Here is a 26,391-nt window from a genome sequence, read left to right as displayed (position 1 = left end):
GAGAGACAGAGTGCAAGGGGGGAGGGACAAAGAGAGAGGGAGACACAGACTCGGAAGCAGGCTCCAGGCTCCGAGCTGTCGGCACAGAGCCCGACGCGGGGCTCGAGCTCACGGACCGCGAGATCACGACCTGGGCCGAAGTCAGACGCTTAACCGACGGAGCCACCCAGGCACCCTGCAGCCACTCAGCTTTACAGTAACACTATGACAGCAGCCATAGACAATATGTGAACAAATGGGCTTGTTGTGTTCGAATAAAACTTTATTTACACAAATAGGGAGAGGGCCGTAATTTGCTGATCCATACTGTGCACCGTCCCTGCTCCAAATTCATTTCCTTTTCCACTTGAGTCTATGACAGAGTCTTAAAAAAACCACCCAACCGACGGTAGGGAATACAAATACATATCGATATGTTCTTACTTCTCCCTTTTAAAGAGTCACGTGAAACAGCATGTAGCTCACTTTGCTTTAGTCACTTAACGAACTACCTTGGAGACCTTTCCAACGTCAGTCCAGAAACCCTTTTCCCTTCCCGTTTCACAGCATCCCACCAGCTTTATTTGACCAGTGCCTTGTCTCGACGTGTGGGTCTTTCCAACCCTTTGCTGTCACCGGCAGCGCTGATGGGTATTTGCAACACTTGGACCTTGGATGTAGGTCATTTATATGTGTGCAGGTGCAACTCTAGGATAAATTCTCAGACGTGGAATCTGTGGGTCCAAGGGTAAATGCATTTTTAAACACAGTATTTGTTTTTCAGGCAGCCTAGTGGTGTCCTTGGAAAATTTTATTTTCATAACAAACACCTAAGAGATTATCAACTGTGGGTTACCTGTCTATCTCTAAGCGAATATTTGCCTTTTCTTTCAAGGTTTCGATGGGAGTAAATCTTCCAACTCCTTAGACTGACTCAACAAAGTGTCTTTTGTTTTTAACTTTTTTAATGTTTATTTATTTTTGAGAGAGAGAGAGAGAGAGAGAGAGAGAGTGAGGAAGGGGCAGAGAGAGAGGGAGACACAGAATCCGAAGCAGGCTCCAGGCTCTCAATGCTCAGCACAGAGCCCGATGCAGGGCTCGAACCCATGAACCGTGAGATCATGACCTGAGTTGAAGTCAGCTTAACCGACTGAGCCACCCAGGCTCCCCTCAGCCAAGTGTTTTCAATTAGAATTGCTTTGGGAAGTTCTTCCTGATGGCTGTCCTCAATCTGGACGGCTGCTCTGTTGACCCTCTGAAGACTGGGGCTTCACAGAATGGCTTTTCTGCTCCCTCCTACCAACACACACACGTACATAGGGTGGACGTTGGCCACCTTTGCTTCTGCCTGAAGTTACCAGCCTCCCTGGTGCTCTTTACCCGGCCCAGGGTGTGTGAAGCTATTTTAAGCCCCGACCGTCTGTTCTTCAAACCCCACTGTCCCAAGGGGTCTCCATGCGTATTTCCTTCTCCTCTTTTGCATTTCTCTCTGCTGGGCTGTCTTCTTTCCTGGTGCTCGGTGATGGGGTCTGGCTGGGGCTTAGTTTTCAGAGGATCCGTCTCTGGGCCAGCAGGAAAACTTGCCGGCCACGTCTCTTGGAGACGTTGGCCACGTGTCGCTCCACTTTCTCCTCAGAGTCACATTTTCACTGATCCCCAGGGGACACAGACAGCCATGGAAGAAATTTAGGGACAGTGACAGGGTCAGGTTTGAGTTTAAAAGTTTAACATGTGGATGGAGACAGGGAGACTAGTTCATAGGAAATGGCATTCCTGTATCTCTCAGGCTTGGGGCCGGCTTAGACCTTCGGGTCTTTTATCACCAAGGCTGTTGTCGGCAAGGAATCTGGGTAATGCGTCTCCTTTTCTGCTGGACTGCTATTCTTTGAGATGAAAAGAGAAGCGTCTCTTTGCAAGAAATTGGAGAGGCCCCACAGAGGAGGGAGGGTGGAAACAGACTCAGGGCTCGGACAGGCCCGTGTATTCCAACATTGTTTTTGTCCCCTCCCTGGCAACTGACAAAACTGACCATCTCTCTTGTCTCTCCACAGACCATCACCGGCCTTCTGCAAGAGTTTGATGTTCAGGCAAGTAGAGGGAGTGGTCTCCCGTCCCCCTTCCCTGCTCTGCCTTTTCTGTTTCCTTCTTCTTTCCATTGGTTGAAGAGCGTTGTTCGGCCACGGGGGGCAGGGGAGGGGAGGAAGTTGCGTCAGCTGGTTCTCCACAGTCAGCTCCTTCTCCCCGGAAAGAAGCTGGTTTGAGTTCTGGCCCAGGAAGCAAGAGCCCGTCCCCGCCTCCGTGAAGGCCCGAAGGAGAGGCTGAGGTGTGGGACCTGTGCCGGAAGGAAATGGGGAGCAGTTGGGTGGGCTTGGGACCACGTGGGAAGCCGAGCAAAGGCTTGATGTTCTTGGCTCTGCTTGGGAAAGTGAACCCAGCCTTCTCTGTGGTTTACTGGCTCCATCCGCTCTCAGGGTTGGCGCAGGCACTGGGGGTGTGTCTGGAGTTTTGTCCAAGAACAAGTTTTCAGGAGAGGAGGCTGGCTGGTCTTGGCAGAGGGGAGGGTCAGAACCCCAGGAACTGTAAGCCCTGGACTCATTATCTCAAGGCTGGCATGGGTCCCACGCTGTGGGGGGACCCTGATGGGATGTGTCCTGGTCAGTGTTGGGTCAATAACACACCCTAAGTCTATTTTTTTTCCAATTTTGTGTGTGTGTGTGTGTGTGTGTGTGTGTGTGTGTGGTGAAATAGACGTAACATTCAACACCATGACCATTTTTAAGTGTTTCGTGGCATTAAGGACATTTATAATGTTGGGCACCCATCGCCACCGTCCGTCTCCGGAACTCTTTCCATCTTGCAAAACTGGAAGCCTGCCCCCATTAAACACTAATTCCCCACCGAATCCTCCTCCCAGCCCCTGGCCACCGCCGTTGCATTAAGTGATGTCATACAGTGTTTGTCTTTTTGTGATTCGCTTATTTCACTTCACGTAACCGCTTCAAGGTTCATCCGTGCTATAGCACGTGTCAGATTTCCCTGCCATTTCAAGGCTCTATAACATTCCTTTCGGTCTATCGGTTCGTCTGTCAGTGGGCACTGGCTGCCTCCACCTTTTGGCTATGGTGCATAATGCTGGTATGAATGTGGGATGCTCCGGAACAGATTTGCTTTCAGTTCTCTTGGGTACACGCTCCGAAGTAGAATTATTCGATCATGCGATTATCGTAGCTATTTCAAAGCTTGGGCATTGATTCGGAGAAACCTGGAAAGCATAGTTTATCTGTTTCCTCTGAAGATAATTCCTTATATTTCTGTCCCTCTTGGTAGTTTGCAAAGCGCTGTTAGGTGCTCCGATCCCAAGGCACAGGTGGTTGGTAGAGCAGAGAACAGGACCTCTGGCCCCACCTGCCGGCCCAGGCCCACCCTCTAGCCTTGAAGGCGGATGGCGTCCAGGCAATGGTTTCCCAGGAGGGGGCGGGTGAGGGTGCCGCGCCCTCCTGACATCAGCAAAGGGGTGACCACGAAGGGAAGCCTCAGCGAGGGGCTGGGAGAGACAGGATAAGGTCTACCCACATGGTGCACCAGGCTGGACCGGGCCCGCTCATTTAATCCCAGAGCTGTCCTGTGAGGTGGGAGCTTTTTTCTGATTGCCCATTCCTTTGTTCCTTTAACAAATGCCTGTTTTGTGCCTGGCATTGTCTTAGGCGCTGGGGACACAGTGGGGAGCGTGACAGGCGGCGATCCTTGTTTTCAGGAACTTAAATTCCAAACTAATCGCTCAGCACTATTGAGCCCTGAATATATGCTAGGCGTCATTCTGAGTGCGTTGTGTGTTTTGCTCCTGGGGCACTCATAACGATTCCTGTCTCCATTTTGCAGGAGAACCCGATGCACAGAGGGGTTAAGTAGCTTGCCTGCAGTCTCAGGGGCAGAAAGGAAGAGGGCTGGGGTTTGATCTCAACCAGTGTGTTTCCAGAGTGCGTGTTTAAAACCACGGCTTCTGACTCCCCAGAAGCGGGGGAAAGTAAACACGTCAATGCCAATGCCAATGCCAGCTACTGTAGGGGTTTTGAGGACAATAGCTCGTGCTGAGGTCTTGGGTTGAGGGGGTCTTGGGAAGGCTGTCTTGGGTTGAGGGGGTCAGGGAAGGCTGTTGGAGGAGGTGACGTTGAACCTGAGACTGATAATGATACCCGGAGCCAGTCACGTGACCAGGAGAAGATTAGGGACCGATCATCCCATGCAGAGGGATGGCCCTACATCACACGCAGGGCCCCCCACCCCCCACCCCCCACCCCTGCTTGGATTCTGAGCCTTCTGAGGGTGAGCTGAGCTCTTCGCTAAGCTAATAGGCTCAGTCTTACGAGGGGATCACAATATTTGCACTGAATCTGAGTGCTGAATGACACCCTTTCAAGGTTGTCTCCCAAAACGTTAACTTTGTATAAAACTATATTAATTTGGATTGGGCTCCTAAACCTAGTGGACTCATGGTGTTTATGAAAGTTTCCTTCCACCTTCCAGCAGTCTCCAGAACCACGGGGCGGGGGTTGCTGTGGGATTTTCCTCCGGATGATGCATTGCGCCGTGTTGCCGCCTGCGTCCTGACGGGTTACTGACCACAGGCGCAGAGGCGGGCGATGACAGAGCCTTGGTCAAGGGTGGCTGCGGGGCGGGCCAGCACAGGGACTCACCAGGATTCACACGGGGCTCTGGCAGGATGTCTCCTGCCTGCTGAGGACTTCGTGGTCCCCTGTTGAGCCAGGCCAGGGCCCGGGGCTTCCTCACGCTCTCTTGCTGATCCTTCAGGGACCTGTACCATCATCCCTACTTGGCAGATGGGGAAACTGAGGCTTCCCGGCGACCAGCAGCTGTGAAGGGGCCCCACTGAACCAAGGCGGTCTGACCCTGACCGTTTTTCCTCAATTATTGCAGCGATAAACGTGGAAGGGCCAATCTGGGCTAGATTCCAGCATCGCTTTGCAATTCCTGTCGGGAAAAAAAAAAGAAAAGCCTGGCCCCATAGATAATCTGAAGGATGCTTTGGTGGGCTAACGTTTAGCCCATTGAAGGCAAGCCGACGCGGGAGTCAGGAGTGGATGTGCCTTAGCGGTGCCCCACTGTCCTCTGTGCCTCTAGTTGGTTCCTCACTGTTCCTTGCGGTGGGGCCCCACCCAGCCCGGCAGTTCCTTGGAAGTCAAGTGTAAGGAGTCTGAGCAGTCTTTCTGTGTGTGTCCGAAAGTGGCCAATGTTATTTCTTGAAAAATATTCGGTGCTTCAGCATTTTGACTAACTCAAGCAGATTCTTTGTTCTTTGTTCTTTTCCCGAAGCACAATTTTTTTTTTCCCTCCCGAATCCAAACACACACCGTCGCCCGGAGCTTAGCACTAAGAAGCCGCTGGAGGGTCTGTTGCCCGAGCTGCTGGGCTGCCCGCCTCAGGAGAGGCCCTGCTGCTAGAGCGGTGGCCTCGTGGCCTTCTGTCTTCCTGGTGGCATCATCTCACGGTGGGCAGTTTGCTTTGGCCTGCGGGATGTTTTGGGGCAGGTTGATTGGTACCCGGGCATGTGAGGTTTTGTGACCTGCTCTTGGCACCCCACTTTACCTGTCTTTCCTGGAGACCCTCTGGGACCCTCGGAGCACGGGGCTCGGTGGGCACGGCTGAGGTGCCGTGACTGCAGGAAGGATGTAAGATGAGGTGACTCTGCAGAGAAGTTCCTGGCGTCAGGATCTAGGTAGTTGTGTTTGCAAATTTGGTGAGTGGGGTAGGTGGGAGTGTTTTGGGTTCCAGCTTACTTCCTTTGGCTGGAATCCTGGAATCCAAGAATATCAGGGCTGGCAGATGCTTTATGATCCAGCCCTTCCCTTTCTGCTCCAGGCAGGGAGGCTTGATGGAGGGCCACTGAGCTGGGGGGGGGGGGGGGGGAGCCAACGCGTATCCGCACACTGATTGTCTCAGGGCTTCCTTCCCAAGGTGGGACTGTTACCCTCTCCTGCAGATGAGAAATCAGTCTGGAGATGTTAAGAAGGGTCCTCGCCAAAGGGTGCTATCAAGATAACCCTCAATTTTGGCCCATGTGACTCTGAGATCTGTGATAATCATGGGGGGCGTAATAGCTGACTTCCGGGCATTAACTGTACCCCAGAAACAGTGCTGGCCTCTTCTGCGTTGTCTCCTTAATCCTTACATCAGCCCTTAGGAGAGGCGTTAGCACCACCTTATTTTATAGTGGAGGAGACGAGGCTCAGAGAAGGTTTAGGGCATCTGGCCCGGGGCACTGAGAGCTGAGATAGATGAGGAAGCCAAAGCCAGTCCCCCGGGGCCAGGAGTCAAGGTCCGTATAACCAGTAGGGGGAGGGGGGCGCAATCTGCCCCCCATTGATCCTCACTCCTCCCCTGAGACAGGAAACTCTCTATGGCCCCAAATCACCTCTCTTGTTGGCTTTGCTGTTTCTAATTCCTTCCACCTGGATCTTTAGTTATTCAGATAGTTTGATTTGATTTGGTTTCCATGGGAATCTGTGTCTTTGTGCTCCCCAGGGGTCCCTGGGCAGGGAGCTGATGTCACCCACAGGGCCTCCGGGTGCAGGGCGTCTGGGGCTGGGGCACAGGAGGTGGTAGGCAGGGTCTGCTGGGGTCTGGCTCCCCCTCTGGAGCCCAGTCTGATCCTGGGGTGGTGGGGGGGGCGGGGGGGCAGAAGTGATTCCCCCCCCTTTTCTTGGAAGCAGAGAAGCTTCTAGGTAAAATGGAAACAGTGACCTTTTACTAATTTCTTTTCACACAGTTGCTTCTTGTTTTCATGCTCCCTGACTGAAGGTGGGCAGAACTCAGGCTTGGAAATCCTCAACCCACCGTTTCCCATCTCTGCCCTCCCCCGGCCCCACCTCCCAGCAAGGCCACTGGAGCTTAGAGCGAACCCTTAGTGACAGATGGCAAAGCGTTCATCTGGGTCACCGAGAAATGAGGCTTGCCTCTTCTTCTGCCCTCCTCTGTGGGTTTCCTGGGGGTGCCCTCCCGGGGGTGAGGGGAGTGCCTCTCCCACCGAGCACCCCCATGGTGGGGCTTGGCTCTCCCCGGGTCTGTCCAGCCCAGGCTGTCAGGCTCACCGAGGGCAGATGCCCATCTCCTGGTGTCACAGGCCTGGTGCACTGGACAGAAGCGGGATCTGATCAGCTCTGTCTTTGCTAGTCGTGTGTCCTTGGCCAGTGGCCCGACCTCCCAGGGGCTTCCTCTTCCGATCTGCAATTTGGGGGAGTATCACCACCCCTGAGAGGGTGTTGTGAACATGAAATAAACACAGCATGGGACTCAGCACACAAGACTCCCTCTTCTGCTGGATGGATGGATGCTGGGCGCTCCTCCCTCTCTTTTTTCTGATCCGACAAAGACCCTTCCTCCTAATTCTTTCTTCCTTGGAGAATTGGTCTTCCCGGTGGGTTCCGGCTTCCCTCTGTATTCCCAGGCTGATGCCTGTCTTCCCACAGCGGCCGGTTTCCTGACTCTGTAGCTTTGCTATGATGTGATGACAGCATTAAGGAAACCTGAGAAACGGGGTGTGGGGGGGCAGCCACGAGTTCCACTGGACGTCTTTGAGGTCTTGTCTTCTAGGGGCACCCGGCATGCCTTCGGCAGCCCTGGGCTCGGCTGGGAATTAGGACCCGGCGGCCCAAGGGCTTGTCCTGAATCTTGACTCCGCCATGTGTGTGTGGGCTGGGATGCACAGAATCTGGCTTTTTCCATTTGTGAAATAGCGGTCATGGCGTTTGCCCAGTAAACAGATGACTGTCCCTAGATGGAAATAGATAATATATGTTTCTTCCACATGGGTGGCCCTCCCTGGCACCCTTCATGCCTTATCTGGTTCTTATTTAATGGGAAGGATAAGATAACAAGGATAAGGCATAGCCAGGCCTACCCCTTCCCCACTGTGGGCCCTGGAGATGAGCCAGGAAGACGGGGGTGGGGGAGAGGGTATAATTTACAGAAAGGACGGTGATGGGGCGAGCCCTTGGCATTTTCTCTTGAGCCTCACTTGTCACGATTAGCCTTTCCTGCCCCAACAAGGCTTGAGTTTATGCTGCATTTGACTAGCCAAAGAGTGCCCTCCGCCCTTGGCCACGCCTTGACCAAGATGTGCTATACTGAGGGGAGGGGCAGCCCAGCGCCCCAGCTGACTTAGCGTCTGTCTCAGGGTGTCATCCCTTAGAGTCCAGAGCATTCAGCCTCTCCCCAGGGCCTGCTGGGAAGGAGGGGATTGGGGAGGGAGGTGGCGGCAGCTGGTCTCAGCTCTCCTGGATCACTCAACCCGTTGACTTAAGCCATTGGGACCCCTTGTGGCTTCACACTGATTATCTCTGCGATGCTGATTATCTCTGCGATGCGTATCTATAACAAGCAGCATGGAGAGAGTTTGCAAAACACTTCCCAGTGTGTCTAGCTCAGTTTTCGTCTTGGGAGCAGCTCCCTGAGCAGATAGACTTATTACTGCCCTCAGTTGACAGCCGAAGGGATTCCCAGACGAGTCTGGTCACTTGGCCAGGGGCACGTGCTGAATGTATCACTAGAATTAACATCCCTCCACAGATACTGCCCTAAACAAGGAGATGTGGCTTGTTGCCCCTCATCTGGAAGACCTGTGAATGTCACCTGGCCCCAGTCTCCTTCAGCCTCCTGCTCTGTCTTCCTGGGCATATGGTTTTTGTCCTCATGCTCCTAAGATGGCTGCTGCACCTCCAAGCATCGCATTCATATTCCAGGGAGGAAGCAGGTGGGAGGGTGAAAGGAAAAAAATCAAAAGGCCACGTTTGACTCTCAAAAAACCAACACAAAACAAAACCACTCTCCTCAAAACTCCAGCAAGTTCTGCTGACATGAGTCAGAAATGAGTCTCCGGACCACCCTTGGCTACAAGGGAGATGGGGGAGGAGAGAATTTTATCAGACGCATTGCTGGGAATTCTGTCGCAAAGGAGGGAATAACAGATGTTTAAGAGGCCAGCCAACACACTCGGCCGTGGCTTCTAAAGCTCCAAAGCCAGGACTCAGCCGGAAAGACGGACACTCTTGGAGGAACACTTCGTGGTAGGTGCTCTTTTCACCAGCTGCCATCTTGCAAGCAGTGTAGACGGTAGGGATAGGGTGGAGCTGGCCGGCAGGTGGGAAGTGGCTATGAAATGGCTCTTTGCGCGGGGGGTAGGTGCTCCAAATAAACGAACGGTGCGGCACAGAAGGGCCTGCCCAGCCCCGCGATGTTTGCGCTGAGGCCCTTCCAAGTCAGATACCCAGCAGGCCTGCTGCATTTTGGGGGCAGACACACGTCGCGGGAGGGGCAGGAGGAACCAGTGTTACTCCTTGATTCCACGTGCCAGTGTGTCCCCCGCGCATGGCTGTGGACGGCTGGTCCCTGGAGATGCCGGGGAGACAGAAAGCCATCTGCGGTCACATCAGCGTGGAGGGAGAGCGGGGCTGGCTTAGAGGATCACAGTGCGCCTTCTGCATTAAAGGCTTCCTTTCTTCATGTAGCACCGGGCACACGGGGTAAAACAGAAGTCAAAGAGCACAGGCTTTGGACCGTCTCGGGTTCGAATCCCGCCGTGCGGTTCCAGCTGTGTGACCTTGGACCGCTAACTTACCCTCTCTCGGCCCGTCTCCTCCTCTGTAAAATGCGGGCAGGTGTCACCCAGCGGAGGTGCTGCGTGCCTTCAGGGACAGAACACTTATGCAGCGCTCAAGGCAGGGCCTGGGTACAGCGGGAGGGCCGACTTGGTGACTCCTGGCCACCCTGTGCCGTCTCTTCTGCGCCGTGAGAGAGCGGCTTTTCCAGAGGAGGCGAGAGGAAAACTCTTGTGCCCTGGCTTTTCTCTGTTGCACGCTTCTGGCTGGATCTTGTCTGTGAGCAGGGACTTCTGAGATCTGGCTCTGAAGCGTGCAAGGGCTGAGGTTGGAGACCTGGCTGACGGAGGAACCGAGTGTATTTCCGGCCCCCGTCTTAGCCAGAGAGAGGACCCTTGACGAGCCCCAAGACGGGCGCCTTCCCGTATCCGGCGGGAGGCCAAGGAGTATCACGGTGCCTTCTCTTTGGGAGAACGTGGGGGATTGTGAGGTAGGTCCCTCCCTACAGGACGCTAGATAGTGATTCATCGCCACGGAGACAGAATGTTCCTTTGGGTCTAAAGAGGACAAAGGCACGTGTTAGTGAGTGTTTGAATTCCTCCATCTAGTCTCAGGCTCAGTCTTGGCTTTGGCCAATGGAGAGAGACCACCAGGGCTGGCTCAGAACTGTGTGTGTGCGTGTGCAAGCACATGTGTGTGGATGTGTGTGCACAGGTGTGGGGGCTTGTGCATATGTATGTGCACGTGTTTTGTGCATGCCCGTGCGCGCATGTGTACATTATATGCGTGTGCGTGCATGCGTGCATCTGTGACTTAAGGAATGGGCACAGGAAAGATCGCACTTGGCCTTTCCTCTTCCTCCTGCCTGTGTGGGCTGGCGGATACAGAAAGGGGAGGCCTGATGGGCCCAGCACCGGCACGAGGGCCCGGAAGACTCAGGTTCTGATCCTGGTTCTGCTGCTGCAAGCTGTGTGACCTTGGGGAAGTCTCCTCAATTTCTTCATCTGTGAAATGGGATAGATAGGCATAGCTGGGGGGCGTGGAGGCTGGGCCCCCTGCCTGCCTCTTGGCGGGCACTTGGCAGATGTTGCCCCTCAACGTGGGCTCACCCAGACCCAGGGGACGGTGCCGCGCCTACGCATCTGCACCGCGTCCCTTCTGCTTTCGGAGACCGGATGGGTCGTGCTTCCAAATAAGGCTGGCCATGGCCGAAGCTTCTCCTGCCCGGACCGAGGTTTGGGCTAGGGGTGAGGCGGCGGGGCCACGGCCACGACACTCCCGTGGTTCCTCTTGGGGGCAAAGCGTAGGGCTCAGTGGGGCTCATGCAGTCCCGGGAGGTTTTACACCAATCCTGGGAGACGTCACTGCAATCCCGGAGCTTACGAGAGGCTGCTTGCCGAGACTCTCACGGCCAGTTAAGGGGCAGAGTGGAGCCTGGACCCAGAAGAGTCAGGACTTTCTAGAGAAGTTATGTTACTGCGGTCATTTGGTCTCGGGTGTTTCACCAGCGGCCTGGTGCACCTGCTCTGCGCTCCGACCGTGTGCCAGGCCTCCGGACAGAACAGTAAGCGGGGCAGGGGCAGCGCCTCCTTTCTTGGACAGATTCAGTTCTGGTTCCATGGCCGTGTAATTTTAAGGCCTCCACAGAGATGAGTCAACTCATCCCCACCCCTGGGTGCTGCCAGGGACATCCCTGATGCAGCCGGCAAGGGTCCCATATCTGCCACCAAGATGGCGTCCAGGCACCGCATTAACGACGTCTGCCACCACCTACGAAGGGTGTCCTTTCCTCCCGGCACTGTGTCTCAGACCACAGGGTGACCTCCTCTCCTGAGAAGCTGGGGTGAGGGGACCCACTCCTGTCGTACAGATGGCGACCCAGGGCCCAGAGGGGTCGAGGGAGCGCAGGGCTGGGCTGTGAACCCCGATGACCCCAGGCTGGCGGGCGCTGCCTGGCCTGGCCTATTTTTAGAGGGCGCCATGTGGGTCAGCTGGGGAGACAATGGAGAATGTGGCCCTCTCAATGGGCCATTGTTCCCAGTCGGCTTCAACGCCAGGGCTGGGCCCAGCAGATGATCCGTGGCCCCCACTGGGGCCCAGGCTGTTGCTCCCTCGTCTGTGGATTTTTCCACTGTTTTCCCAGTGTTTATATAGGCGCAAGCCAAGGGTCGGGCACTGAGGGGAAGAGGGAGGGGGCCAGGATGGTGGGCTCCGTGGTCGGGAGACTCCCTCTGTGGCAGGTGATGAGGCAGGAGGCTCAGGAGGATCCTTGTGGTGGGGCTGGGCCTGGGCGCTGACAGGGAGGGGGGGGTCCCCTCCGCGCTGTGCCCTGGGTGGGCCTGTGGGCCTCACCTGGTGACCGCTCACGCACCCCAGGATGTTCCATGGTTCTCCCGTCTCACAGACGTGACGGCAGCCTGGGCGCTCCCCCTTGGTTGGTTATCCGGCATCCCACTTGCTTGCTTCAGGGGTCTTCGGGGTGGAGGCTGGAAGCCCCCACATCCCCGTGCTTGGGATGGGGGAGGGGGCGGCTTCTTGCTAAAAGCACGGGTACCGTGCTCCCCGTTCTGGAGGTGGAGGCTGAGAACTGGGGCGTATTTTCTTATTTTTGAGCCAGGTTTCCCAGATCGACAGCCCAGCCGTTGACCTCAAAGGATGCTGGGGGTGGGAGCTACCCTGCTCCCCTTCCCACCCTGCCCCTCCCCCCTCAGTGGGTTCTACACCCTCTTTCTTGCTGTTCCCAGAGCACCATGTCCGCACGTAGCAAGCTCTTGCCACGTGTTACTGCAGGCCTGGGGCCCACCCCGCTACCCCAACACTAGCTTGTGAGCTCTTACCGACTCGTCTCGGCACACGCATACAGTAGGTGCATAATAAATGTCTTTGGGTAAAGTCGCACTGGCTCAAGTGGAGAAGGAGCAGGGGTGGGATTTGGTCCCCAGCCTGGTAGACTGCGTGCGTGTGGCTACATCACTCTGCCTCAGAGGTGACCCTTCACAGGCCTGAGATCAAGGGGCTGCAGGCACAGTCCCTCCTGCCGTGTCCTGTGGGCCTCCCGGCATCCCCCAGGGCTGGCAGGTCCCAGGCCCGTTTCCATTGTGCAGGCAGCTGGGGGAAGGGGCTGCTTGCCCAGATCCACAGGGGTCCTAACTTGGGGGGGTCTGGCCTGTTTCTTCTTCTCGCCCATGAGGGCGGGACACAGACCTCTCCCCTGCACTTGGTCAGTGACCGATATGATTCACATCTAGGCTGGCTTCTGGGAGCAGGTTAGACGGCGTCTGGAGTGTTCCCTCTTTGGGAAATGAATGTCAAGTGCTAACCTAACATGGCCTCCTAAGGAGGGAACATGGTTTGAGTCCTCGCGCCTCTCAGACTGTGAGGGAGTAAGAAGCATGTGGGGAACACTGGCCTACCGGGTGGGTGGGTCCTGACCGTGACTCTGGGCAGCCGACTTGGCTTCCCTGAGCCAGGGTGGCAGCATCTGCCAGCTCGGGGATGTGCCACCCTCGCAGGGCCCTTGTAGGGATGCAGGGCGTAGAGGGAAATGGCTCAGCGCCTCCCCTAGAACGTGGGAGCTCTCAGGGTCCTGTCCCCAGCATGCTGGTGGCCTCCCCCGTGCCCGCACCAGGTAGGAGGAGAGCCAGGAGTTGGGGGGGGGGGAGGTTGTGAGGACGCAGGCAGAGAGCGCTTGGAAGGGGAGGTCACGGCTCTCAGACATGAAGAGGGACGGGTCCTTGGAGCCCCTGGGGGACCTTGAGGAAGGTGGGAGCCCAAGACGGGGGTGGGCTGAAGGTGAATCGAAGCAGTGGGTTGAGAAAATTCATGGCCGCCACCCTTTGGAGAAGTTTAGTTAAAAACTGGCAGGTGAATTTATGGGCTTGGAATCAAGGCAAGGCGATTTTTTTTTTTTTTTTTAAATTAGGATCGAGGAAAAGTAAACATGTCTTCAGATCTTTAAAAAAAAAAAAAGAAAATCACAGTATAGTCCTGAGAAATGTGGGGCTGACTGGCTGAGGGAGCCAGCTTGAGGACACAAGCTGGAGCACCGGCCTTGACCAAGGGAAGAGGGACCCCGACCCTCCAAGAAGGGAGGACAGGACAGAGATGGCTATGGCATCATTGAGGATTCTTGTCGTCAACTCAAAATGCCTTAAGGGGGCTTGGAAGTTGTTGGCCTGTGGTCCGAAAATCCTAGATGGTGGATGCCATCAGCAGGACCTCCTTTCTGTCTTTTCCATCTCTGGGCTGGCTGTGTGTTCAGACAGGCCCTTGCCTCATGGGAACAACATGGCTGCTGCAGATCCCCCCGCCTCCCAACACTGCTGGGTCAAGCCTAATCCACTTCCCCAATAGCTGCGGTTGGCTCTTGTTGTCCTGACTCAGCTCTTCTGCCCTTCTGTGAACCGGTCCTGTAGCTGGGAGGGGGAATGCATGAATTAGCCTTGGCCCGTGAAACATGGGCAAGCGTTGTCAACAGACCCACTAGGATGCACGGTGAGACTGGAGTGGATTCCCAAAGGAAATTGGGGGCTGTTCTTGGAAGTAGGGATTGAATTTGGGGCAGCCCCAGGCCATCAAATGCTAGTCACCGTTGTAATGACCCCGTGGGACGGGTGAGACTTGGGAGCAGGTAATCTAGGAAGCTCGTGCTTTGATGACCTCAGTTTCCCAGATGGAGAAACCAAGGTCCTGGGCAGAGAGGGTCGCTGGGGCTGGGGCTGGTGCCTTCCCCAAGTTCTGTGCAGTTAATGGCACAGTCTGAGCCAGGACTCTCTTCTTCCTCCTGACTGAGTTCTCCTTCCCTCCCTGGTTCTTGGAGTGGTTTCTCTGGTGAGAGAAATCTGCTGCCCAAAGGCCAGGGCCCTCCTCACCAAATGAGAAACGTACTCGGAACTTCCTCAAAACACAGTTGGAAATAGGCGGGGTGCCTACAGTCGGTAGTCACAGCCACACTGATGCTCCAAGTGCCACATCACAGGCCCCTCTGTCTGCTGTCTTTCCTCAGGAGCAGGACATCGAGACTGTGCATGGCTCCATTCACGTCACGCTGTGCGGGACCCCCAAGGGAAACCGGCCCGTCATCCTCACGTACCACGACATTGGCATGAACCGTAAGTTTCCGGGAGTCTCTGTTTCTGACGAGCCAGTTCCCGCTGGGGGTGGACGAATAGGACAGCTAGGAAGGGCTGGTGGCAGGGAGTCTAGATGTTTCTCTTTTGCTGGCACTTCCCGGAGCTGTTGGGGGAAGGGATCTTGCCACAGACTGGAAGAGTCTGGAATGGGACACAGAGTTGTCGGTGCGCCTGGGTGTGCTGGGAACCCGGGCTCTCCCCTGCCCGCGGGTGACGGTGACATCTTTTGAGCAACGTGTACTGTGGTTTTTAGTATTTTCACCGAGTTGTGCAACCATCACCGTACCCCATTTAAGAACATTTTTATCACTCTGAAAAATCTGTACCCTTGATCTATCGTGCCCCAATCTCCCTTACTCCCCAGCCCCCCGTAGGCCCTAGTCCGCTTTCTGCTTCTAAGGATATGTGTACTCTGGACATTTTCTGTATATGGAATCTTGCAGAATGTGATCTTTTGTGACCGGCTTCTTTCCAAGTTCATCCATGTCGTGGCATGTGTTAGCACTTCCTTCTTTGTGGCTGGATGATATTCCATTGAGTAGATACACTATACTTTGTTTACCCATTCTTCAGCTGATGAACACTTGGCTGGTTTTTCCTTTTTGGCTGTTCCAGATAGTGCTCCCATGAATGTGTACACTGCATTCTTGAGATTCCCAGGAAGTGTCAGCCTATGTGGGTCCCCCATTTTTCACGGACGCTAAAGGCACAAGATCTACTGCCTGTTAAAATCACACAGAATAGAAGTGAATATTTCTGCCGGTGATTCGGAAGGCGTTTACAGCCCTCAGGGCCAGGCATCTCTGTAAACCTGAGTGTTGGAAGCTGTGCAAGTGTGGTGGTGTTACGCCCCCGTTAGAGATGTTCACGGTCATCAGTAAGCCAACTGGGGAAACAAAAGACCCTAAGACCTCTGTGGCTATACGCGATATACATCTATTCCTAACTCATGTAATAACTCTGGGCGTTCTGTGGGACATCTTTCGCATGGGGAGTCCGGGACCCAGGCTCCTACCAGCTGTGGCACCGCCATCCCCTGAGGTCTTAGCGGCTTCTGCATCTGGCAGGTGACGGCAGAGGGAGAAACCTACAGACCGGGCAGCAGGTGTTAACAAGAAACAGCGAGCACTGTGTGCTATTGGCCAGAACCTGGTCACACGGCTGCCTCTCGTTGCAAGGGAGGCTGGGAAATGTAGTCCTGCTGCGTGGCCCAGAAAGAAAATGGGGATGGTTTGGTGACCAGGTGGCCATCTTTGCCTCAGGCCCTCAGCAGTCGGGAGACTCCTCCAAGGCCACGTAAGGAGTGAGGCTGTCCGTGCTTTATCTCGTAAGCTCCTCCTTGTTTGAGAATTGTGTGCCCTGGCCATTATTTCCAGCGTGAGGCTTTAGGAGACCCAGACAGAAAGAGAATAGCAGTGCGGCAGCCCGGTCCCACACTGGGGACATCACAGCCACAACTGATAGGGGAGAAGCAGGACCCGGGATGGGAGTCTCCTCCCAGCACCAGCTGGAGGCTTAAGCTTCAGCCGCCAGCACATACAGCAAAGTTTATTGACCATTTCCACCTCCGTGCCCACTTGCCTTTCATCACCAGAGGGACGGGGTGGGGGGTAGGGGGGGCGGGGGAGAAGGAGGTGAGCTTCTTTCCTGTGTGTTCATCGCCCCCCCCCGATGAATGGGGGTGAAACCGGCAAAACGCCTCACGTGCTGCTGAACACCCTAATGTAGTCTCTCCTTCCTTCTTCCTCGTCTCTGTCCCCTGCCTGTTCTGCAGACAAAACGTGTTACAACCCCCTTTTCAACTCCGAGGACATGCAGGAGATCACACAGCACTTTGCTGTGTGCCACGTGGATGCCCCTGGCCAGCAGGACGGCGCTGCGTCCTTCCCCGTGGGGTAAGACCTGGAGCCTGGCGCCCCAGGAGGCGGAGAGGATGGCCGCGCAGGTGGATGGGGGGCGGGCATTAGACTGGGTTTTCCATTTGTTTTATTGCAGAAAAAAAAAAAAAAAAGAAAGAAAAGAAAGGAAAAGAAGAGAAAAGAAAAGAAAAGAAAAAATATAAATATAAAACCTAAAACGTACCATTTTAACCATTTTGCGTGTGCAGTTCAGTTGCATTAGGCGCATCGGGCATTCGCACTGATGGGCAGTCGTCCCCACCGTCCCTCTCCAGGCCTTGTCACCATCCCAAACCGAAACTCCGTCCCTCTGAAACACTAACCCCTCATTCCCCGCCACCACCCGCCCCTCCGCTTTCACTCACCCAGGTAGCTAGTTTGTTAATAGGTGGGCATGAATGACCTGGGCAGGACTGAGTGGGAGAGGACCTTGACGAGCAAAAATAGTTAGGAGAGAGTTCTAGAAAGGTTGGAAGAAAAAGAGAGGGGATGATAGGAGATTATATTGATGAAGTCCTTCCTGTGGTCCGGGCTTAATTTTTATACGCACATGTCACTTGCATCAATCCTTACGGCTACGTGGCTGGTGTTGATAACTCCAGTTCCTGGGTGAAGAAACCGAAGGGTGGAAGGGCTAAACATTGCTCAAGGTCACACAGCTAGTTTCACTGGGGGAGTCGCAGAGTCTGCTGACTCCAAGGATCGCGTTCTCGTTAGAACGTCAGGTTCACTTGTCTGAGGTGTTTACACCACCTGCTCTCCCCAGCGTGCAGCCAGCGGACAAGCTGACGGGTGCACAGGACAGTTAGTGTCACCGGTGGGAGGCAGACGTCTCGGGGGCACCTCTGTGCAACGCTGTCATTTTTTTTTTAATTTTTTTTTCAACGTTTATTTATTTTTGGGACAGAGAGAGACAGAGCATGAACGCGGGAGGGGCAGAGAGAGAGGGAGACACAGAATCGGAAACAGGCTCCAGGCTCTGAGCCATCAGCCCAGAGCCCGACGCGGGGCTCGAACTCACGGACCGCGAGATCGTGACCTGGCTGAAGTCGGACGCTTAACCGACTGCGCCACCCAGGCGCCCCCGTGCAATGCTGTCATTAAGCCAGGATGGGAGCGGGTTCTTGGGTTTCAAGTCTCCCAGAAGGGACCTTCCTGGCATTCGCAAATAGATTTCCTTATTGGTGTTCAGAATTATCCTTCATAATCAGCCTTTATCAGAGTAGGCATACACGGGGCCAGGACCCAAAATTAAAAGCTTTCTAATACAGTGGGATACCGTTACCTGTTAACTAACAGATGGAACCAGAGATCTGTCAGGAGATCCATTTTTATTCGGAGCCGTGGTGTGAAAGACTTGAGGTAACCTGGTGGCTCTTAGCTCTCCACGGGGAGATTTAAAAACTATTCTAAGATTGGGGCCTCACCCCCTGGAATTTTCATGAAGCTGACCTGGAGGCCAAGCTGCAGTGTATTTATTTGTCCCCCCCCCCCCCCCCGCCCCCCACTAGCAGGTGGTTTCAGTGCGTGGCTGGTGGGAACTCGGCCTGAACGGGCCCTGGCTTCTTCCCGCCACCTGGAGTCGGGGGTCTCCTAACACAGGGTGCCGTGTGCACCTGCTCTGACGGCAGCCGAGGCCTTGGTGAAAGGGATGATTCTTCGAGTTCTTCCGGGGAAGACAAGAAAGGGAATGAGAATGTGCAAGAACTCTGGCTGAGGTTGTGGGCCCTTGGTGAGGCAGAGGTCTCCGGCCTCCTTTCTGGAGATTCCAGGGAGGTGAGCGCACCAGTGGCTTGGGAAGAAGCAGAGGGAACAGCAGGTGTGAAGGCCAGGAAGAGAGCGGGCCCAGAGATGCCTCCAGAGACACCGGGGGACAGGGTTGTTCTTGGACGAGAGGAAGGAACCAGCCTGGGAAGTGGCTCCTTATAGTCCCGGTGTCTGACAACTGGTATCCCCACTGGAGAGGTGGGCACAGTGGGAACAAGAAACCCCTCGTGGGCCCTGCTGAGGACTTGGAGAACAACAGGAGACTTGTTCCCTGCGTTCCGCGATGGGAAACCGCCGCCTTAATGTGCGGGCTCGGGACAGCCTGCAGACTCCGTGGTCTCCAGCGTGGGTCTGTCCTCACCACTCCCGCCTTTTCCATCCCTGCGGTCGTGATCCAGTTTTGACAGAGGGGAGCCTTCCGCTGCTGCCCAGCCCTCTGTTAACAGGAGCTGTGGGCCCAGAAGATGTGTGAATTGAATTGAAGCATCCCAGTGCCGTAAAATCTCCCTGGCTTATCCATTTCCCAAAGCCCCCCGGGCCCAGCTCATCAGCGTGGCCCAGTTCTCTGCAGTCTCTCCAAGCTCCTTGCGGAGCATCTCTGGGGGACACGGGCGAGAGGGGAAGGACTTCCCCGTGGCCCGGAATGTCCTACGGGCGAGCTGCCGGGAGGCCTCCTTTTGGGAGGTGAGCACAGGAGTCTTGAAACCCCAGAGCCCACGTGGGATGCCGTGCCAGTGCCCACCCGGCTGGGAAGCCAAGTCACTTACCGCAGCTTCAGTGATTTCTGATCTGTGCGCTGGGGCAAATCATGGCAACCTCACAGAGCCGTTATTGTGAAGGATTAAATGGGCTTCTAATGCTCCTCAAATGCTTGGTGCGGAGCAAGGAAGCAATCGATCAAGGGTCAGTTTACAAAACGGGGAGGATTGGGATGGGGTGTGGCCTTGCACAGGGCAGGGGGTGTGCAGGCAGGTGCACGTCGCTCACTGCTGGGAAGGAGGGCTGCAGGGGGCCGGGCAGGGGGCCTGGGTGCTGGGGCCAGGGTGTGCGTGGGCCCTGCCCTTCCAGCGTGTCCCTGTTTGAGTGATTCATTTCCCCTGGGGTCTGGCTCTCGCTAATGGCCTCTGTATGGCTTCTCCCAAGGTACATGTACCCCTCCATGGACCAGCTGGCCGAAATGCTTCCTGGAGTCCTCCACCAGTTTGGGTAAGAGTGACAGATCTGCTCCCCCACCAGCCTGCCTTCTCGCTTGTGTCTCTCCCTTGGCCTTGACCTGGCCTGGCCACTGAAATGGCAGATTTAAAGGTCAGGAAAGGAATTAGACCTCACACTTGGTGAAACTGTTTTCAGACAGTCTCTCTAGTCTGTCTCTCGCCGGCTGGGCTTTTCCCCTTGAGCCAACACATCACCTGCAGACAGCCACCCTGCCCATCCTTTCCGTGCCCCTTCCTCTTTCGCCATTTTCTCCTACCGACGGAATGTTCTGGAATAGGGTTGCCCCAGCCCTCGGTTTCTCCCTCCAGGCTCTGTTTCTCCAGAGCTCTTTCCCTTTTAGTCGGGCCTTCTGTGCGAAGATAATACCTCCGAGTTCTTGCCCGATTTAATTCCATTCCGAGTTTTAGGACGTAAAATAGAGCTCCAGAGCGGGAAGAAAGCAGTGCCATAACGAACGGGCCCTCCCGTAAATGTCAGACGGTCTCTCAGCGCTCGGGCCGCAGTCGGGGGAGAAGCGAGCAGGAGGGCCGAGTCTCTCCGAGGTCATGGTCTTCGTCAAGCCGTAGCACTTGATGTGTTTCGGGTCCTCCAGTCACATCACGGCAGCGTGTCCCCACTCTGTCCGGCCCTCCAGCCACGCTCGTGATGCCCTCCGGGACAGATGCTGGGGGCGGCAGGGTTCCTCGGGGACCAGGAGCGGGGCAGGTGTTAAGAGGGTCGTTAGGGCTCCCCTCGCTCATTCCTTCTGCGACGTGAGTTTTCACTTCTGCTTCCAGGCTGAAAAGCATTATTGGCATGGGGACCGGAGCAGGCGCCTACATCCTCACGCGATTCGCGGTGAGTTCTTGGGCATCTTTAAAAAAAATGGCATTTTATTTTATTTTGTTTATTTATTTTTTCAACGTTTATTTATTTTTTTTGAGACAGAGAGAGACAGAGCATGAATGGGGGAGGGGCAGAGAGAGAGGGAGACACAGAATCGGAAACAGGCTCCAGGCTCTGAGCCGGCAGCCCAGAGCCCGACGCGGGGCTCGAACTCACGGACCGCGAGATCGTGACCTGGCTGAAGTCGGACGCTTAGCCGACTGCACCACCCAGGCACCCCAAAAAATGGCATTTTAAACAAAATTAAGTCAGGATGGAGGAAGACAATTGGAAAAGCGTCACAAAGCCCAGAACGAGGAAAGAAATGACCCGTGATTTCATTTCCGAAGGGAGATTCACAGTTCACAGTGTGGTTTGTGGTCCAGAGTCGTGTGTATGTGTGTGTGTGTGTGTGTGTGTATGTGTGTGTGTGTGTGTGTGTGTGGACCCAGCACGTACTTGAAGCTTTCCTTTTTCTTTTTCTTTTTTTTTAAATTTTTTTAATGTTTATTTATTTTTTGAGAGAGAGGGAGAGAGAGGCAGAGCATGAGCAGTGGAAGGGCGGAGGGAGACGGAGACCCAGAATCCGAAACAGGCTCCAGGCTCCGAGCTGTCAGCACACAGCCCGACGCGGGGCTCGAACTCACAGATCATGAGATCATGACCCGAGCCGAAGTTGGACACTCAACCAACTGAGCCACTGAGGCGCCCCACTGAGAAGCTTCTGTGATCCTTCTAGGAATCACACTTTGGAAATACTTATCTAAGTCAAATCCTGTAACAAACACAATACCCACTTTTTTTTTTTTAATCTTTTTAATGTTTTTATTTATTTTGGAGAGAGGGAGACAGAATCCGAAGCTGGCTCCAGGCTCCGAGCTGTCAGCACAGAGCCCAAGGCGGGGCTCGAACTCATGGACTGTGAGATCATGACCCGAGCCGAAGTCGGACACCCAACCGACTGAGCCACCCAGGCGCCCCTAAAGCTTTTCTTGAATGGTCCTCAAACGCACTCTTTCATCACTGGTTTCGTTCACCTAGCAGTGGCTTGTGGACAGGTCCCCACGTCACTGCGTGGTCTCCTATGCTACCTCGGTGATACTCGGTGGCTTTTGGGTCCTGGCTGGTTCTGTATTAGAATCAGAGATACATGGCATTCACGGGACCGTGGGCCCAAGCCAGGTGCTGCTGAATGTCACGTACCCTTGCCAAACGCTCGTTTGGAAACGCAGCCACGCTCATTTATGCGACCGTGGGTTTTCCGACCGCCCATGATTTGCTGGGCTTTGTCAGCGGTCAGAGACGCTGGTGTGGATAGAACGTGGCCTGACCGTCTAGGCTCTGAGCAGACCAAGGAAGGTCTGTATTCTACGTTAGATGGATGTATCTCCCAGGAGTGGTCACCAAGTGCGGGCAGAGGCGCCTTGCCCAGGGCAGGTTTGCCAAACACGCACTCTTGTACTTCCTGCTTCCTCCCCCCAGGCTTTCAGGGGCTCGGTCCTGTGTCTGCTGAGCTGGGGCCTCGGTTTTGCAAGGTGGGGGAGGGGGGGTGTGGGTTGAAGTCTCTTGAGAGCAGCAGCCGGCTCTGGTGGCCCCCACCAGGGCCCTTTCCTGGTATTTTCTCAACCTTTGGTGTGACCTTTAGAAGTTCGCGGTGGCTGAGATTTCTGGACTGCCGCTCACCTTGTGTCTTGAATTAACAGTTGAACAACCCAGAGATGGTGGAGGGCCTCGTCCTCATCAACGTGAACCCTTGTGCCGAAGGCTGGATGGACTGGGCCGCGTCCAAGGTGAGGCTGGGGGCCAGGGCCAGGCAGGTGGAACAGTGTGCCCTCCGAGACCTCTCCTGGCCTGTGCGCCCCGCCCCTCCCCTTTGCTTTGCTTGGAACAACAAATGTGACCTGGGCTGTTTGCCCTTCCGAAGATGTTGGTAGGATGCTGCGGTCTAGACCAGACATGCCACAGGGACGTGAGCGCTCGAGCCAGCTTAGATCAGCGTAGCTTAGGTTAAGAGGTATTTGCTGAGGACCTAACACGTACTGGACTTTGCTCAAGACACGGGAAACAAAAAGATGAACAAGGCAAAGGCCTCTGATCTCGGGAACCCACCTATTGTCAATGGAAAAGAGGGTGCATTTGGTACCAACCCTGCCACTTAGTTTGATGACCGCGAGAATCAGCTACTGTGCGCGGAGTCCTTGCCAGGGGCTGTTTGTACTCTCTGTCGCTGTACGTGCGTGACCTCGTTGAATCCACACGGCGACTCCAGGAGGTGGGATTGTCGTAAATGACGTGTTATAGAAGAGGAAACTGAGGCTCAGAGTGGTTACGGTTCATGGTGCCCAGGGGCCCGCAAAGCTAGGCAGCGGGAGAACTGGGGCTGAGTGCGGATCCCTCGTACTCTGTGGTCCTTGGGCCTCACCTCGTGCCTCCCGGTCTCATCCAGCAGGTGTTTGAACGGCACCTTGACCCCAGCACTGCAGGTCTGGGAATACAGAGGGGCCGGACACAGGCCTGCCTGGGGGAGAAGGGACCCACGCTGTCTCGGGAAGTTCTGCTCTGGCCGGTGTCCTAGGGCTCCTTGTTTATCTTTTAAAAACGATTGTTGTGTTTTCTTCGTAAAGGCGCCAGCATTTGCCAAGGAGAGGGGGGAAATTGTTCCAATTGAAACAGGACAAAACCTCTCAGGCCGGGGTGATCCTGGCTTCTCATTTTGGAAGTGTGTTTTTGCCAAGTTCTGGGTGGCTGTCGCGGACAGAGCTTTGAAGGGGTTGTGCCCCTCCCCCCTACCTCCCACCCCTGTCTTGGCCGCTCTCCCTGGAACGTTCTGCCGGAACGCAGGAGCCCGTCCCTCCCGTCTGCGTGATATGCGGGAGTGGAGCACACTCCCTGTTTTTTATTTTATTTTCCAGGAAAGGAAGTGATGTTCCAGTCAGCCAGTTTGGCTCCTGTTGTAACTGTTCTGAGCCAGACGTGGAGGGCCGGGGACATTGACCGTTGGCTAAAGTGCGGCCTGAGGAATGTCTGTGTGGCTTTAGTATCTGTACCGTATCCTTCCTTTACAACCCCAAGAGAAAAAAAGACCTGTATCCAGAGTCCACTATGGGTCAGGCGCTGGCGTCAGATCCTGTGACATGTGTACGGGCCTCATGCTGTCCTCACCTTGGCCTTGTGACTTTGAAACCCCTGGCCACCTTGGCTTGTAGGTGAGAGGCCTGAGGTTCAGAGGCTCTGCAACCTGTCCAGGACCACACAGCTGGGATCCAACAAGACCTCCGATCTAGAGAACCCCCAGGTCTAGAACTTCTCTATCCTGCCAGTCCCTGCCTGCCTGACACGGAAGTTGGTCCGCATACATTTATGGAGCTCCTGCTGTATGCCTCAGCATTTATGAAGCCTCTGCTGTATGCCTATCACTTATGGAACTCCTGCTGTGTACCTAGCGTTTTGTTGGGGAGAGGTAGAGAGGGGAGAGTTGGCAGTGTCTTTAGTAACCTCAGGATATCCAAAGAAAGGATACTGGCTTGAGGGGGGAAAATGTAGAGGATGATACAGGAAGGCTAGTTCAAGGTGAGCAGGTCCCCTGGAGTCTAGACTGGCAGAGTTCAGTGTGTGTTTTGAAGAAATGGATAGGGGCCCCTCGTTGTGAGGACTTAGTGTGCTATGGCCCAAGCTAGGAGAAGGTAGGCTCTCTGTTCAGCACGTGTCTGTCCTGCACGGGCCCCTGAGAATAAGCGATTGACAGAGACCCAGGCCCTGCCTTCCGGAGCCCCCAGGTCCAGTCCACAACTGGGACTGGAACCAAATTCCCACAAGGGGGCCGTCCTCAGCCCTGAGTGCCGGGGAGCCCAGGACTTCCAGTCTGCCCCCGCGGGCAGGGAGGCTTTGCTGACCTAGTCTCGCTACTGCAAATGCCTGCTTTCTAGTGACACCTGTCTTTGCCCTCCCCAGATCTCCGGATGGACCCAAGCCCTCCCAGACATGGTGGTGTCCCACCTCTTCGGGAAGGTGAGTAACGTGGACCAGCATTCTGTCATCCACGCTGAGCGAGTGCGTGCTGCCTGTGCGTAGGGCACAGAGACGAGCAAGACACAAGCCCCCTGGGGATGCCTACCACGTACATAGCTGACGGGATCAGTTTACAGTCAGGTTTATCGCTCACCTTTTTTTTTTTTTCAAGTTTATTTTTATTTCGTTTTGAGAGACAGAGCGAGTGGGTGAACAGGGAGAGGGAGAGAGAGAGAATCCCAAGCGGTCTCGTGCGGTCCGCGCAGAGCCCGATGCGGGGCTCGAACTCACGAACCATGACAGCATGACCTGAGTTGAGATCAAGAGTCGGGCGCTTAACCGACTGAGCCACCCAGGCGCCCCCGTATCGCTCGCTCTCTTTTTAACGTAAGGGTGTTTTAACTAGCCTGATTGAACTATAGTAAACTGCACATATTGGGAATACAGAATTGAATAGATGTTGCCGCATGTCTACACCCGGACAACCACATTGCAACTGGGGTAGCGGACATCCCCATCACCAGAGTCCCCTTGTGCCTCTTGCTAATCCTTCTTTCCCTGCTCGCCAGGCAGCCTCTGCTCTGCTTTCCGTCACTAGAGAGGAGTTCGCATTCCCCAGGTTTTCATACAGAAGTGGCATGATGAAGTATGGAGTCTTGCTTGAAAAGAACAACAAACAAAACCCAAAAAACAGCTGTGGCTTCTCTCGCCGCACGGTTATTTTGACCTTCGTCTCTGTCGTTGGGTTTATCGGTAGTTCCCTCCTTTTTAGCGCTGGCTGCCGTTCTGTGTGTGGGTGTCCTGCGATTTGCCCTTCCGTCCGCCTGTCGATGGGTATTCGGGTTATTGCCAGTCTGGGGCTATTACAGATACGACCTGTAACAGACACACCCATGGAGTTTGCTGTGTGCCCCGCTTGGTCCTAAGGACTTTTCAAGTATTAACCCATGGAGTCCACTCAAGAGCTCCGTGAGCCATGTGAAAAGTACTAATTTGATTCCCACTTTATGGATGAGGAAACTGAGACCGGAGAGGTTGACTGACTCGTGTGAGGTTGCACAGCCAGGGAGAGGTGGGGCTGGGATCAGAGGCTATGTGTCTTGCTCCTGTATCCAGAGCAGGGCACTGACCGTCTGTGCTTCTACTCATGGGCTGTTCTGTGGTCACCCCGGGCAGGCCCCTGTCCCTGCCTGGCCAGCCGGCATGGCCCCCGACTCTGGCCGGCAGCCCCAGGGAGAGGATGTGCAGGGGTCCTGACGCAGGCCCAGACACCGAGAAGCCCCTTGGTTGCCCAGCTCGAGGGTGGCTTGCTCTGTTTACCGTGTGGCCCACTCAGCACTGTCTGTTCCCGAGCGGGAGAGTGACCTTCTGAGATGTGATCGGCTGCTCGCCTCTGGGGCTGGCCAGGTGCATCCACTGGGCTCCTTTTTCACATTATTTCCTGGGCCTGCTGTAACAGCCCCCCCAAACCGGGAGGCTTGCAACAACAGGAACTTAACTGTGTCGCAGTTCCGGAAGCCAGCACTCTGAAAGGGGGTGTCGCCGGGCCACACTCCCTCCAGTGGCCCTGGAGGGAGAGTCCTTCCTTGCTTCCTCCAGCTTCTGGTAGCTTCAGAATCCCTCCAGGCTCTGCCTCCGTCTTCTATGACCTCTCCGTGTCTGTCTCCAGTCTCCCTCTGCCTTTGTCTTAGAAGGACCCTTGTCATTAGATTTAGGACCCACTGGGATAATCTAGAATGACCTCACCTCAGGACCCTTCACTTAATGATATCTACAGAGACCTTTTTCCCGAAGAAGGTAGCCTTCACACTTCCCCAGGGTCTCGACGGGGACGTAGCCTTCGTGGCCCCCCTGCAGCCCTCGGTGGCCTTCTTCCCTCTTCCGTGCTGCATTCGGTTTGTGATACATTTTCTTCAC

The 26,391-nt window shown here is 55.0% G+C and overlaps 1 protein-coding gene across 3 annotated transcripts in view; it reads left to right on the top strand.

The window, feature by feature from the left end:
- NDRG1 (N-myc downstream regulated 1) overlaps positions 1-26,391 on the top strand; it is a 57,607-nt gene that overhangs the window by 16,979 nt on the left and 14,237 nt on the right. Inside the window, exons 1-7 of one of the 3 annotated variants that reach the window (XM_040494472.1) lie at positions 1,969-2,066; positions 14,596-14,701; positions 16,497-16,617; positions 19,531-19,593; positions 20,379-20,439; positions 22,170-22,256; positions 24,418-24,474. In XM_040494472.1, coding sequence (XP_040350406.1) covers positions 14,695-14,701; positions 16,497-16,617; positions 19,531-19,593; positions 20,379-20,439; positions 22,170-22,256; positions 24,418-24,474 — 396 coding nt within the window. In that variant the 5' untranslated portion in view covers positions 1,969-2,066; positions 14,596-14,694. Of the gene's footprint in view, positions 1-1,968; positions 2,067-2,277; positions 2,303-14,595; positions 14,702-16,496; positions 16,618-19,530; positions 19,594-20,378; positions 20,440-22,169; positions 22,257-24,417; positions 24,475-26,391 lie in introns of those variants that run through there. The other 2 variants (XM_040494471.1, XM_040494473.1) reach the window with 2 other exon arrangements.

Source organism: Herpailurus yagouaroundi, unplaced genomic scaffold, assembly GCF_014898765.1.
Source record: "Herpailurus yagouaroundi ecotype Mexico unplaced genomic scaffold, PumYag 186, whole genome shotgun sequence".
NCBI lineage: Eukaryota > Metazoa > Chordata > Mammalia > Carnivora > Felidae > Herpailurus > Herpailurus yagouaroundi.
The sequence above is the reverse complement of the archived record's forward strand: the minus strand, read 5'-3'. Positions and strand labels throughout refer to the sequence as shown.